The following is a 16,337-nucleotide window of genomic DNA, read 5'->3' on the forward strand; positions in this document are numbered from 1 at the left end:
ACATGTAAAGCGTTAATTGGAGAGGACTTCATTGCTCCGATGACTAGTCTCAGACTTTGGGATTGGATCCGGTCAAGTCTTTGGAGATTCTTTTTTGAACATGGTTCTAAAAGGAACGAGGCATAATCGAGATGACTCCGGATATACGCAGTCTATAGTACCTTCATATGAGGCGTATTAAAACAAAGACAATATTCCCTACTTTTTTTCGTTTTATGTAGTAATTAATAAATATTTTAAAGAATAGTTCATTATTTTAATTAATAATTACAGTTAGAAGTTACTCCCGTGTATTTTGCTGCTATTTTTTTATTTACGGTACATAGAATATAAACATAACATAAAACACAATTTTAAAATATCCAACATAGGCACAGATGATTCAATCAGATTTACATTATACGAGTAGCACATACTCGTACACAATAAAAAAATACGCAGCCTAAATAGTTTAATAAATAAAACAAAAATTAAACCTAAAGGAACAAATGAAAACTCAATGTTTCCGAAAAACAGTATCAGTAAGAAATGTTTGTAATTAATTGAAAAACACTTCACTATCTAGAGACAGTTGACGATATATAGTGAAGGCTGCATGTATTTTTTCGTTTTACTAAAACTTACCTAAATGTACGGTATTTGAGTTGTGAAATGTTAATATAGTTATTATTGATTGATTTGGTGTTTATTTTGTAGAACTCCACATTTAAACTTATAATATAAGAAATCAAACACTGATTTGAGTCTACTGAACACTTTATTTTATTTGTACAAATATAAAAACAAAAATTTTGCCTTGTTAGGGCATTTTCAAATAAATGTGAGATTGGATGGATTGAATGTCCTTATTTAGTTATATTTTTCAAGGTACTTGTTTATATTTTTAGAAATTCTTTAAAATATAAATATATAGAAGTATCTTTTAAAGATGTATTGTTGTATTGGCGTCACATTCATTCTTTGCATAGCCAGGATAAATATTTTTTATATTACAAAATCCAGCATAGTAATCCATATGTTTCTCTTCACATCTGGTGTAAAAATATCAATTTAAAGATTACAAAAATACAACTTGATCATTAAAATGTATACATATATATTTCATTTATTTGTTCAACTTTTTGCACAAAATGTTGACTGAACATTGGCGGGCTTATTACCAAATGGCAATTTCTTCCAACCCACTAATAAAATAAAAAAAATATTTTTATAATTCAAATTACAAAACATATTCAATAGAAAATAAAAATAAAAAAGCTAAAGATATTTAAAAATAGAAATAACTGTATTTGCGTATAAATTACCTTTAATCAATACTATTACTTAATGGGAAGCATAAAAGAGAAAAGAGGAAAGGGGGAGATATAGAGATTAGGTTTTGTAATTTTGAAATTACTCTGACCGTGATGTCACTTCCTAGTTTTTTTAAAAAATTTTTTTTTTTAAAGTTTTTTTTATTTTAACAAATCAGTAACATACATAATTGTATTTTTGCTCCCGCAAAGCCGAAGCTTGTCTGCGGGTTACATTACTTTTTTTAAAATTTATAAGTAAGTACATAGTTTAATAATAAATGAAGAATAAAATATATTTATGTGCGCACTTAAGTTTCACTTGCTGTTTTTAATAATTTTTTGACTATTTTTTAAATGAATTTGGGTTTTTTTCTTCACGATTTTCAGCTGGTATTAAATTATACAGTTTTGGTACTACACTCCCCATTGTTCTATCTCCACAGTAGTTCTTCTGTCGTGGCACCGTCAGCTGCTGTGCTATACTTGTCGGGTCACGATCTGGTGGGTTACTTTGGATTTAAAACTGCAATCGAGGAAATGATCTGTCATTATCTTATACTGACACTGTTTGATAATTGGCAAAACGTTAACATAGTCAAATAATATTTTAGTGTTGTCTTTTGCCTCAATCTTTATTTTTACAGGTACGATAGTTTTTAAAATTTGTACTTGCGTCGTTGAGTTGTCCTGACTGGTGAGTTGACTTCCCGGAAACCGGAAATCTATCAAAACACGTAACAACGCTGTAGTTGATTCTCATGAACTCATGACGTAGTTCTAAGTAGTTTTTTTACCATTTTTTTCATACATTTTTGAGAAACTTCGCAATACAATTAAATGCCTCAATTTTTACCGGGTGCAAGAAAACATTATTGTATCGAATTTCTTGTAGCACCTAACTTCCTCATTATGGTTTACAGGGTGTTCTTTAAACCCTGTCACATCCGAAACCACGATGATCAGTATGGGCAAGAAGACATATTAGCATATTTTTTTAAATATTTAAAACAATTTTATTTTTTTAAATATTAAAAAAAAAACAAATGGTTGCTTACTTCTGCAGGGGAGAAGCGAGGCGAGCGCGGTGCAGTATCAGACTCCCCCCTTCCCCCTTCTCGTTTCACCCCTGCAGAAGTAAGCAACCATTTGCTTTTTTGATATTTTATTTTTTTAAATTTTATTTGTTCTAAAAATATATTTTAATGTGCCAATATGTCTTCTTGCTCACACTGATCATCGTGGTTTCGGATGTGACAGAGTTTAAAGAACACCTGATATAACCTGTTAATGTTTATTTTAGGCATGGAACTTAAATACTTTGAAAGAGTTGGTCTTGGAGATTGGAAACGTACGGAAAATTATCTTCAAGGGATTTTTGAGGTAAGTATTTTCACATAAATTATTTTTACAACAATATATTTTTTTTAATTATTATCATACCTGTGTTATCTAGTGCTTAAATTAAATTAATTTATATTTATTTTCATACCTAAGCTACTATTTTATGAAGTAAATCCAATTTAAACTTTGTTCAGTACTGGTGGATTTTTATAAGCTGGCGCGTGCGCTATACTTACACATACGCATTGTGTAGTTTTCGTGAACAAGCCCATGGTATGACATCGCACGGCATACGCATTATGAAAATAATATATGTCCCTCTCGCGCTCAGATACGCTGCGCTTATGAGCGTGACATAGAAACTATTTCTTTATTAGTTGCTAATGATATGTTCATACAATATACACAAGATGCTTCTGCGTTCGTCTGAATTTCGCTGCGATTCTTAATCGTAAAATTACAATAATATGTGCGAATACGAATATTAAGTTATGGATTAAAAACGCTGGTTTATAAATATGTAGGTATTTTCATTTAATTGAATCATTAATAGGTCGATTAAGTAGTAATGGCGCTTTCACAAAACTTACGCAAAAACATTTTTAATGTACTGAATACAGATTTTAAAAATCTTGATGTTAAATATTGTTATTTTTAATGTTTTTAAAAATCTCTTTTGGATTAAAATGGAAAAAAAAACAATTAGGTACATAAGAAAATGTCATATATTTACGAGTATTTATTTTTAAACCAGCATGTTTTTTATTTAAAATTTTTTGTTCATCATAATAATAATTAATAGAGTATAATTAAAATGCAGAGTACAAATTATATCGGAAAACATATATATACACACTTATTGATAAACAATAAATCTTGTTATTTATATACTTAAAACAATCTTCACAACTTCGCATTCCAGTTCTACAGCAATTGACTATAAAAAAAAAACATTTTTTCAAATTTAAATTGCCCTTTGTTTTAAAAAAATCATTTAAAAAAATCATTTTAAAAATAAAAAATAATGAGACAAAGTATTTTAGTAAATTAATAATACATTTTCTTAACCCATTGTATTTTTTTTAATAAACACAACCCTCTAATCCAACACCGAATTTTTTTTAAAAAGGTAGCACATTTGGTTAAAATTTAACGACGGTTATACAACGTTTTTACACAACGTTTTTTTTTTAATCAACATCCTGTAGATTTTAAATGCGTTAGTGTGAGTTTTCTGAACGCGACAGCTTAAGTTAAAACACCAGTACAAGGTGGCTTCATAATGTAATGGCTAAAATGATACAATTTTTATCTTTAACATTTGTTTTTATTATTTACATTATTTAAACAATACTTAAATTCATATATGTCATTACTATTACATTATACTTCAATTTGTATATTCCCATTAATTTGTAAGTTTATGATTGAGAACCCCTAATTTCACTTGTATATTGTAACATAAGAATTTGTTTAGCCTCTCGCCAGTCACACAATGTCGGTCGGAACCCAGTCACTAGTGAAAATTTTAAGTGGAAAAAAACCAAATTCAGTATATTATTTATGTTTAAAGCATTAAATGTTTTGTCAATCATATTAACTAATGTTAGTAAATATAAGTATATAACCACTTACCGGCTTTTTTGTTAACAAGTTTCGGCCCCACCCCTGCCCCCTTCCCTTACCAACCTCCTACCAATTCTCTAACATACCACTAAATATTATTAACCTAATATTAAGTGTATGTTCAGACGCGGGGGTGTTTGCATTCCTCCCTATGGCCCTTTTCACACATGCCACGCCAATCCACCCAGCGCGTGGATGTGATCCCGTTGCCCGGGGTTCGCGACGTGGACGCTAACGAGTTGGACTAGTCAGAGGTGTTGCCGGTGGAATGCAACTGGGCGTTCGCAGCATTTTATAGAATCACACCCTCCAGCAAGATGTGGCTGACTCACTGCGACCCTACTGTCAGTTTGAACCCCATATTTTTCATATTTACTAACATTACTTAAATATTGTATTTTTATTTACAGTACATAATATGAAATTCTGAAACAAATCATCAATATCATTCACTTTGTAATCTTGGTTTTATTTTTGTTTTAGAATATCAATCACTGGTTTGTGGGTTGGATCGATTGGAACTTGGTTTTGAATAAACAGGGGGGACCGACATGGTTTAGGCATCATACTGATGCTCCTATAATTGCCATGCCTGATGAAGATGAGTTCCTGAAGCAGCCGACCTTCTACGGGTTAGGACATTTGAGCAAGTTCATCACTCGAGGATCCAAAAGAGTAGAAGTGGTCGAACTTATTGGAAAAATACAATACATCGCCTTTTTAAGGCCAGACAATGGAATAGTCATTGTTTATTATAATCCGTAAGTATTTTTTTATAAGTAATATTGATTGTGTAACATTCGGTCTTCTTCCAACATTCTGTGCCGGGAGGTTAAAGAATAGAGGTCAGAGAGTGAAAAAGAACAAGCGTTTTCAACTCGATGGCTATTCCCAGGTAAAAATCCTGAAACAGAAAATCGAGTGGAGATAGTCCACCTAGTTATGTAGTGGTTGCCGCAGTCGCCTACCTTTCTTGAGGTCCTGGGTTTGATTCCTGGCAGGATGGATGTGAAGTATCGGTTTTAAAATTGATTCTACCCTGCAATATTACAATGCTCGGGGGACTGGCACATGAAGCTTAAGACTGCTCATTTTACCTTTCGTGTATAAAAAAATATCTAAATTCGCTGCAGTTTGAGTGACAATGTGATGCTCTATGCACCACTAGGTACTGATGGGGAAATGAATGTGAAAGTGCCGCCAAAACGCGTACTTATTATTTTTGTCATGGTCCCACAATGTTATACACAACTTATCTTATTTTTTGTTTTGTACACCATTTTGTGAAAAGGACCTAAATTATATTGTTATGGTATTTGTTCCAATCAATATAGTGTAAAGTTTCCGCAAACCAAGTTTTGTAAAATTTACATTGAAAATAAACGTAAAAATGACATTTTTCAATAAAAATTATAAAATCGCCATCTACGAATAATTAGTTTCATATTTTCGTTTAGTAGGGTCTCGACAGGCTTGCAGCAGGCATTGCTCTGGACTCTCATTTATAAATTCCGAGCGAGCTGAATAATCGCGCCCCAATTCCCTGCGGCCATCCAAGAGTCTTAAGTACCGGTGGACAGCGAATTTTAAAATCCTGCAATGCTGGACACCCTTTCTTTACTGCTTTCTACCTAAGACAGGTATCTTTCTGAAGAATCTGTCAGTTTAGGCACCTTTTACACACAGGCATCTTTTCATTTTGAAATAGTAACCTTACATGCCCCAGCCTCAATGATTGAAATCAGGGGTGATATTCCAAACGCTCTCGCTTTTATCTCGCGTATTTTGTATTCAGAATAGCACCGCAGGGGTGCCAGACCTCACAATAAATTTATCGTGATGTAACGATTTCGTATCAAATCTCACGATCTCATGATGAGTACATGATTTTTCCAAGTTTTATCAATTAAATCAATAAGGTATAAAATATTGTTATCGGTAATATAAAAGAGGTCATTACATTATTTGTTCTATTGTCTTGATAGGACTATTTTAAACACTAACACCGTCTTCGGTCATCTTCTTCGTCGGATTAAATTTACTGCTGATGATGATCGTGGGCAGGATGATTGGTCTGTTGAACCAGTAGATCGGTGTTGGTTGAACAGCCTACCGAGAGAGGTGGATCTTTTCCATGCTGAAATTATCAGTTTAAGACAGTTCCTCTCTAACATATCATAATGTGTATTAGTGGCTTATTCGTATTTTTTTATTGTTGTTTTTATTTATTATTATTTATTTATTTTATAGAAAAAATAGTCGACAATGATATAATAACATAAAAAAGATACGGTTTAAGGACAAACCAGCGAAGTTTCTAAATAAAAATCGTACATATTAAATTGTGGTACAACAAAGGGTGTGTTTATGTGTATTTGTATGAGAGTAAGTGTATAGGTGTGTTTGTGTGTATGTGGGAGTAAGTGTTCAGGTGTGTGTAAGTGTGAGTATCACTAAATAGGAAGTGGGATCGTATCGCAGCCAGAAAGAATGAGTCTTAATTTATTTTTACCTAATTTTTAAAATGTTTTTTATGACTTTATGTTGGACCTTAACTCTTAACACTTTGAGCCCCGGCCAAATACACATAGAATTTGCCCTGTGCCCGACGGCCTATTTTTGTGAAATTTCATGCTTTGTGAAGGGTTTCTTAAAAGTGTCATAATTATGAAAATACTGGGTTAAATCAATTGAAACTTCTCGTATTTATTTGAAACAATTTAAAAAGTCATTTTTGTATCATAGTTTTGCCAACATTCACCTTTATGGAGAGCCACAGTGTAATGTTCGCACATATACAGGGTCTTTTTTTGTGCTTTGTATCCCGGAGCCGTGTAAACACTTGATTATAATAACCACGCGTGGTGTCCCAGGCCCGTGTTTTCATGTATTCATTTGATTGGATAATTTATATAGCGCCATTTTTGTGAAAATCACCTCAAGGTAGTTTACCAACAGCGAAAAAGTACTAATAAAAGTAACTAAATGTCAATAAAATGCACTTTTTTGGACATCTGGTAAACCACTTGAAAACACGGGGCCGGGACACAACGCGTGGTTATATAATCACATGTTTACATGGCTCCGGGATACAAAGTGTTAACTGTGGTAAATAATCCCTTTGCGCGCGGTGATGTAACATTGCGTTACCACAAGCAAAAGACGGCATTTTCTAAAGTTCAGACTTTGAAAAAAAAACATGGATACATAATGTTTACTAATTCCTTTTTCATAATTTATAAAAATAAACATAATTTAGCCCTGTTCTGGCGAAAAAAACATAAATTCGCCGCTCATAATTCACGCGCGCATCCCCCATCCCCGTCAACGGCGTCAACAACCGACTGAATTTGTTTCACACAAAACTGACTACGGCGGCTACAGAACAGCGTCCCTGTCTTCCTTGGTACGTTTTCTATCTTCGTGCTCTATCTAATACAGATGTATTGCTGTATTTGTGGACATCATTATTCGGATAGCAAGGTGGAATATATATTTTGTACTAAAATCCAGCGTAGTTAAACAAATTTAACTTTCCAAATCTGGTGTGAAAATGTCCATTCAAAAAAATAAGAGAGATATATTAAGTATTGTATCGTACTTCAACTAGTGTGACATCACATCAGAGTTAATAATCTATCTTTGTAATTACCTAATCATATACGTACAATGCAATAAAATAGCAGCCGTGCTGCATTATACATTTAAATAAAATTAATTACTTATTTACATTATCAGTTTAATTATTTTCCAAAAATGCTGCTTTTTAGTTCAAATGGTTTTATACTGTGTTTTTTATGCATTTTTTTGAGAATTCGATTAATAATATTGCTATCAATATTATTTATTTATGTTTTATTATGTCATTCCATAAATATACATTATAAACATTTTTTACTTAAGGCAATATTGTATTGTAATTTTATAATTTCACACCGATTGGGTTAGTAACAGAATTTCAAGGCGAAGCAAGTAAAAAATATATCCATCAACATCATACGCTCGTCAATTACTTTTATACTCTTCATACTTTATTTGCCAGAAAGAGAAAGATGATGAACAAAGACAGACATAATTTTCGCGTGATTATTTCATGAATAAAATCTGTATAACATTATATAGCCGGTCCAAAATTATATTTATCATACAATATAAATATTTGTCGGCCTCGTGGTGTAGTGGTCAGCGCGTTTGCCTACCATACAAGAGGTCTCTGGTTCGATTCCCGACATGGTTGACACGAAATATTTATTTAAAAATTTGTTTTACAATAGAATATTTTATAATTCCTGGACTAGTACCTGAAGCGTAAGACTGATCACCTTACCTATATGTAACAAAAATTATCAAGATACACTGCGATTGGTGTACCAATGCAGTGATTTATGCACCATTATGATGACAATATAAATAAATAAATATACTTACTACAATACAAATGATCTCCCATCCACCATCAAAGATGTTACTACATTATCTCTGTTTAAATTACGTCTGAAGAAACATCTCCTTTCTCTTCCTTAATCTCTCCTCCTTTCCTTTTTCCTCTTTTTTCCATTGACTAATAGTTTTGATTTAAGGTAATTTATAAACAAATACGTTTATTTCTATTTTTATATATTTTTTACTTATTAATCTTTTTTTTCTATTGAATATGTTCTGTAACTTGAATTATAAAAATAAAACTAATATTTTATTGGTTGGTTGGAATAAATTGACATTTGGCAATAAACCCGCCAATGTACAAATAACATTATGTACAAAAAGTTAAATAAATAAATAAAATAAAATAAAAAAATATTATTTTTTATTTCTAAGGTATTTTTGCATAATACCTTTCAAATAAGTATTAATCTTGCATTTAAAATACTCAAAGTGGTTCAATAAAAGTTTATTTTACTGATTAGCCTTTTGTAGATTAAAATACTGATTTTTTTTATTTTATTGTATTACACATTTTACTTTTGTTTATTAAGCATAAACTACCATTATTTTACATAATATTATATTATGAAAATGTATAATTTACCTATATAAAATACTATGTTAATCTGATGTAAAAGCCCTGCCCCATGGGCGTTTAAATGAATAAATAAATAAATATTATAACAACTTTTCAACAGGGTGTTCAAAATTCTTATATTTTTCCAGGACTGAAGTCGAGATGCTACTGGTCATTCAAGAACAATTTAAAGGGCAAATAACAGTTATTGTTCCTCCCAGAACTATCAATACACTGATATATTGGTGATTGTGCGTCAGTAATCATCGCCATTAAACTACCCAAATAAAATGTTTCAAAAAACGTAAAACTATTTATTTTTACTATGCTGTTTCAATTTAAATTTGGTGAGGGTAATTAGGCTCCAGAAATAAAATTAGAAAAAATATTCATGTTAGTCTAGATGTGAAAATTTAAACCAAACACGTGTCAATATATTTGCAGGATTTTATACAGGCGATTATACTTGGAAGCCATAGACAAATCTCCTTTCTAAATTTCTCAACCTTTCCTAACTTAGTAATCGACCAAATTGGGATTCCTTTCACAAAAACAGTTTAAAAGACATTATTATGGGCCAACACTTAACGTGGCAAGAATAGATTACTGAGGTTGAGAAGAAGTTTTATCGCACCCTCCATTCACTCCACAACTGTCCCAATCTATTCTATTGTTTTCTCTGTGCTATACTAATATTTGCTATCTTGACGCCAATACGGAACTCATAGATTGTCTGGAGCATTTGTAGAATCAAAGCATCGGCTTTATTTTCAATCTGAAAAAGTATGACCAAGTGGCTTCGTTTTTATCAGCGCATAAGCTTTCAATCTCTCTCACTTCTTTATAATATTCTTCACAACCCTTGCGCTCCAAAATATCTTGCTGAGAATTTCATTTACTGTCTTTCACTTCGCTCTTCCCAGGAAAGAACACTTTCCATTCCTCGTCATAGCAAATCATGTTTCACCTATTCCTTTTCCGTTCAAGGTGCGAGAATTTGGAATGAGCTACCTCTTCATATAAAAAAATGCACCTTCTCTAACCACCTTCAAAAAACGCCTGAAACATTACTATATATCCTCATAATCCTGAACTCTCTTACTGTATTTTATTGTTTTTTTAAATCTATATTTTTATCCCTTTTCTTTCCTTGGTTTCTCTTTCTCTCTCCATCCAAACTCATTATCTGATTCCACATTCCTTACCCTTTAATATGTATTACATAATGTACTTTTTTAAAGTTAATATGCGCAAGCCTTATCTCCCCATTAAAAAACAGCTGTTATTTTTAATTACATAGGTTTTTCTTTCGTGTATGAATTCTTTTGATATATATTTTCGTTTTTAGTACAAATTTTTGACCAACTCTTCTTTTGACCAGTCTGTTTTTTGGTTGGCTGGAAGATATTGCTTTTAGCAATAAGTCCGCTAAAGTACTTATTCTTTGTACTTGAAGTTTTAAATAAATAAATAAATAATTCAATCATTCGTTTTTTATTTATTCATTCATACAAAGACACATATTACAAAAAATAGTAACGTATCCCAAACTCTATGAGGCCAAAAGCCCTGTGTTGAGTTGGGATATAACATAATGGAAAGTGGAAGCATAAATTTTGATAAACATCTGGACAACACGCGTAATAGTATATAAATCTATGCAACGTCTCACAGCAGTCTCCTGCAATGACTGTCCAGATTTGCCGGAGTCGGTGTGTATCTGAGTACCTGGTGGACATACCCGCCACAGATCTCCTTTTTCTTCTGAAAGTTCTAAAACCAACTACCGCATGCACAAGTCTATCCCTAGGCTCCACAGATATGGTAATCAGTACGAGGATAAGGCTTATATATTTGGTTCTGGACTTAATAGTTATAAAACGAGTCTGATTTCTTTTTTTTTCTGGCAATATAATTTTTAGACTTTTCTCTATGGGGGATTTCATATCGGGGGAATACCGGAAAAAAACTTTAACTCTCAAATCCCTGTTTTGAGAATTCAGGCATTTAAGTTTTGTTCTAATTTTATTATTTTATATCTTATTTAAATATAGTAAGTTGTTAAGTGCTTATTTGAGAACATGTTTTTAATTCTTCCGTTTCCTAATTTTATATTAAGTTAATAGTAAGTTCTTTAAAGCTTTTAGCCTGAATAAAATACCTGGTATACGACTTAACCTTAAATTTATTTTTAAAACTACAGATATATGAAATGTAATATGACTTAGTGTATTTTGCCAGTTTGAAGGGCGTTAAAAACTTTACAACACTGCATCATTAAGTCAAATCCGCATATTTTCGAGTTAACGTTTTTTGCCAGTATACCCACGATATTTATGTGTTTATTTTTAGTTACTTAAGTGTAGTTGTTACTATTTGATTATATTGTGTACATTTTTAATGTTCAGTGTTAAAGGCAATATGCCGTGCCGTTTATGTAAGATAAAGGGGAATAAAAAGCATAAACTAATTTTAAAATCTGTATTTTGCAATTCACTTCTTAATTCTATCACTAAACTAAAGGTTCCACTTGGGTTAATCATTTTTACAGATCATCTGGTCAACTGTCGGCATACCATCCCTTCTATGTCTCCAAGCTCTCATGTATGATAATGGGTGAATTGGAAGAAAGCCTGATAATCCTGTAATCAAGAAAAAATATGGATGTACTCAAATAATGTAATAGTAATAATCGAAATTTACTGTAACACGGAGGGAAGACTTTTCTGAGAATAAAGCATGGAAGCCTAGGCATTTACATGGCTTTTGACCTGTAATTGGCTGGCTGAATTGAACGTAGTTGTGCAGAAAGCAGCCAGTCCACAATAAAAAAATAATAGAAAAGAGATATTGGTGTTATCGGATGCAGTAAGTTCAATTCTATGTTCTGCTAAAAACAGCCAGACTGCTTTCATACAAAAAACTGTAATAATTACCTTCTAAAAAAATAGTTTCGATCACAAAAACGGCATTTCTGAATTGGCAGAAAACACCACAGCACTAGAAAAATCTAACGGTACTTAAAAAATCATTTAAACTGGTCAAATATATTATTAGATTCTGGTTTGTAATATAATAAAACGAATGTATTCATTGTTTATCATTTTCCACAACAATTATCTAAATATATAAAACTATAAAGCTTCATTAATTATCTCACAATACACACATGTATGTCAATAAATACTTATTTTGTTATAAATTTTTACGAAATTCAAATATACCTAAATTTCGCATTACCTATTAAACAATGCTTTGCCTTGCCCTTGACTATCGGTTTTCCCCACAATTATGAGTAATTTACATGCTTTAGTTCATAAGATTATTTCTAATCTAATCTTCACATTTGTTTGAAAATGCCCTAACAAGGCGAAAGAATTGTCATGAAATTTTTGTTTTTATATTTGTAAAAATAAAATAAAGTGTTCAGTAGACTCAAATCACTATTTGATTTCTTATATTATAAGTTTAAATGTGGAGTTCTACAAAATAAACACCAAATCAATCAATAAATTCAATTATATCACCTACTAGACAATGCCTGAAAACACTTTTTAATTTCAGAAAATACTTTTCAATTTCATACTTATTTTGTCAAAATATTTATAAACAAGGCTGGATTTCACTTCCTGGGCAGTTTTAAGGCTGAAATTTAATGCAACAGAAAAGGGTGGCTACTCAAACCAGCTAAGTACACTACTTCGGGAACTACACTGGCTACGTTTTCCACAGAGGGTCGAATACAAACTCTGTTGGCTTATGTATAAGTCACTGCACAACTCTGCTCCGGAATATCTAAGGGAACTATGCATTCCAGATGAACTAGCTGACAGGCGTCTCACGCTTAGATCAGCTACGTCTACGGCGAGAGGAAAAGTTATTATACCTCTACGCAAACAGCGCACTAAATTTAGTGAACGCGCATTTGCAGTCGCAGGCCCTATGGCATGGAATGCTCTCCCAGCAGAGGTGCGAGGCTGTGAAAGTGAAGTGATGTTTCGGAAAAAACTTAAAACCCACTGTTCTCTAAATCATTTGAATAAATCCGTAGCACGTGACAACAAAATAAATTGTTTTAATTAAATTAAAAATTTAAAAGCTTCAATTAAATTAATTTAACAATAGAATCACCATGTAAAGCGCCCTTGAGGTATTTTATTACGAAAATGGCGCTATATAAGTTATCCATAATAATAAGAATACAGGTCATAAGCCCAGTAAGCCTAGACTTCCATATTCCCTTTTCAAAAACATTTATCCTCTCGGTTGCAATAAATTTCTAATTTAATGACATTTGTTACCGAAGGTTACTACATTTGGTGCCTAATTTCTGAGTACATACAGAATTCTTAAAGCATACTCACCTAATAACTCCGCTACTGGTTTAGTCATTTCAGCTCCTGATCCCAACCAGAATTTTACACGTTCAAAGTTAAAAGCGACTAATTTCTCGTTATTTTCATTCGGCATCGGATCATAAGTTCCAACTTGCTCAATAACTGGGTTATGAAGATGCTTATATTTCTGAAACAAATTAAATACAAAATGTGATAACTTCGCTTGTCTCCGAGTCTTGATATTAATACCAAACAGACCCAGATTATGTGCAACAAATCGTATCCAATGCCAAGAATGTGTGGACTAGTAAACTCTTCCAGTGATTTGGAGATATTGGGCAGGATCTTCCTGCGTTTTACAGATCTCTTGTTAATGTCAAGAAGAGTGTGGGGGAATGCCATGGCTAAACTTAGCTACTGTTAGACTTATTCTTTATGCCGTTCTAATTTACCGTCCTTATTTATGTATTTAGCTTAATTATTATTTTCTATATTCATTAATTCTTTTTGTTTAAATAACATGTATGTAAACTGCGCAAATTGGCTTAGGCTGCTAATAAATGAGATATTATTCTCCCAGGAATTATTATGTGCAAAACTTAGGGTGAAGTGATATTTCCAACAAAAAACTTACAACGCAGTTATTCTTTAAATCATTCATAGCATCTAGTGATAGAATACACATATTAATAAAGGTAGTGGAGACATTTTTATATTTACCTCTGTAACAACAATGTGATAGAAAGGGCGGTTTGCACAGCCGTATCTATGAAGGCGAAAAACCTTTATTGAACTACGAGCATAGATTCCAATACCACTAGCGGGATGAAGAACCGACATTGTCGCAGGATTTATCAATGTATTCTATTTTATAATTTGAGGTTAACTTCAGTTGCTTCACCTCTTTGACATATTCCACCAGAGATTATACACATATCCCATTCCAGAATTCCAGACTAAAGCAGATTCGAATTTTACTATAAAAAATAAATCCTCAAACAAATCAAAAAACAAAAAATCATAGACTAAGCTGACTAAATGCGTAAGTAGTGACACGCATAACTCAATATGATAATCGAATAATTGTTTTTTTTTTTCTTATGGCTAAATTATTCGATTATCTTCAATTGGTTTTGAAACTAACGGTGAAGATAGATGGAAATTAATTAATTTATTCATGTTTATTTTTTTATTATTTAATTTTCTAGCTTCAAGGAACTTGTGTTTTGTGGTGAATTGGAATATTCACATACAATATGAAACAATCGGCTATTTAATTATTTGTTATTATAACTTACTTGTAAAAATATTTTTGATTAAAATAAAATTGGTATTAAAAAATATGCAGAGGAAGTGCACAAATCTAGTAAACCTTATAATACATCGTCGATTTACGAGTGTTAAAAATTTATTTGAGTAATTGTAAGCTGCCGGATAATGCGTGAAAACGGTTGAAATTCCATGCTAGTTCTAAAAAATGTTAAAAAGTTTGATGGTTGAATGTAAAATTCTTACTTTGAATTATACAATAATCCAATCAAAAACACATAAATTTTTATTTTAGAAAATATTTTTTAAGAATCAGAACTAGAATTCGAAAAAGTAAACTTTCGACTATGTAATCTTAATCAATACCTACAAGCATAAAAGTTCGATTAAATGTTTCACTATTTTGCTTTTGTGGCAATCATTGAATTGAATTGTGTAAAAAAACAATATTTTGGATGTTTGTAGCACTTTGCGTGTCATTGTTATTTTCACTTCTTGTACTTTTTCAAAAGTCATAATAGGCCAGGAGGCCCAATAATAGTAGTGAATTACAGTATAGAATATAGAATACCCAGGCTTGAGAAAAATCACATTTTGGTTTTTGTTTTCTCACCGGGAATCGAACCCGGAACCTTCGTGTCTGACTCAAGTGTCTTAACCACAACACTAAAGAGGCCACCGCTATATTGTTTAATACTTTTGAGAAATAAAATTACTTTGTTTCTCAAAACCATTAAATAAATAAGCAATATTAATCGAGTAAAGGATTTAAATGCATGACAAAACCAAAATAATATATAGGATCTACGTAGGTAGTTCACAAAATTGAACAAAATATATATTATGATAACCCTCAAAATGCATTATAACAAAAAAAAAATACCTCTACTGAGAAAAATATATTTTAAAGCTTGACTCAACAATATAGTCTGTTCAGGGCTGGTATTCCAAACGAAATTATAGCGCGGTATAGCGCGTTTTTAGGTACTAAATACGCATTATAGCGCGCTGTAAACGCGTTCGGAATACCAGCCCTGGTCTTCCTTATTCATATTTTGTTCATGATACATATTCATGAAATCATTTTAGTTCTCTTTAATTGTTTCAATAGACGAAATTCCGAAAAAAAAAATGGTACATGGAATTAATGGTTTTCACCAGAAAACATTTTTGGGAAAAATAATTTTAGCGGGTTTTTATACACGCTAATTTTGAAACTAAACTATGGAGGATTTCATTAGTTTATAAAGTTCAAAAAATAACATACATAATGTTCATTAAACCTTGTCACATCTGAAACCATGATAATCGGTATGAGCAAGAAGACATATTGGCACATTAAAATGATTTTTTAGAACAAATAAAATTTTAAAAAATAAAATGATAAAAAAAGCAAATGATTGTTTACTTCTGCAGGGGAGAAACGAGGAGGGGGGAGTCTGATACTGCACCGCTCTCTCCTCATTT

At 31.8% G+C, this 16,337-nt stretch overlaps 2 protein-coding genes across 3 annotated transcripts in view; one reads left to right on the top strand and one right to left on the bottom strand.

Annotated features, from left to right (window-relative positions):
* Positions 1–9,574, top strand: part of LOC148274461 (lysosomal acid glucosylceramidase-like) — a 45,934-nt gene extending 36,360 nt beyond the window's left edge. For both annotated transcript variants that reach the window (XM_088237089.1, XM_088237090.1), the window contains 3 exons: positions 2,596–2,675; positions 4,746–5,023; positions 9,414–9,574. In XM_088237089.1, the coding sequence (XP_088093215.1) occupies positions 2,596–2,675; positions 4,746–5,023; positions 9,414–9,513 (458 nt within the window). In that variant the 3' untranslated portion in view covers positions 9,514–9,574. The remainder of the gene's footprint in view (positions 1–2,595; positions 2,676–4,745; positions 5,024–9,413) is intronic.
* A 2,157-nt stretch (positions 9,575–11,731) lies between these two features.
* LOC148274462 (small ribosomal subunit protein bS16m-like) lies at positions 11,732–14,627 on the bottom strand. The gene is made up of 3 exons (XM_088237088.1): positions 14,322–14,627; positions 13,629–13,788; positions 11,732–11,906 (listed from the first exon to the last, which is right to left on the bottom strand). The coding sequence occupies exons 1-3, from the start codon at positions 14,439–14,441 to the stop codon at positions 11,800–11,802; spliced, it is 387 nt and encodes a 128-aa protein (XP_088093214.1). The 5' UTR covers positions 14,442–14,627; the 3' UTR covers positions 11,732–11,799.
* Between the last annotated feature and the right edge of the window lie 1,710 nt (positions 14,628–16,337).

Source organism: Micrasema longulum, unplaced genomic scaffold (genome assembly GCF_059751315.1).
Source record: "Micrasema longulum isolate JH-2025_06_02 unplaced genomic scaffold, ASM5975131v1 h1tg001643l, whole genome shotgun sequence".
Classification (NCBI taxonomy): domain Eukaryota; kingdom Metazoa; phylum Arthropoda; class Insecta; order Trichoptera; family Brachycentridae; genus Micrasema; species Micrasema longulum.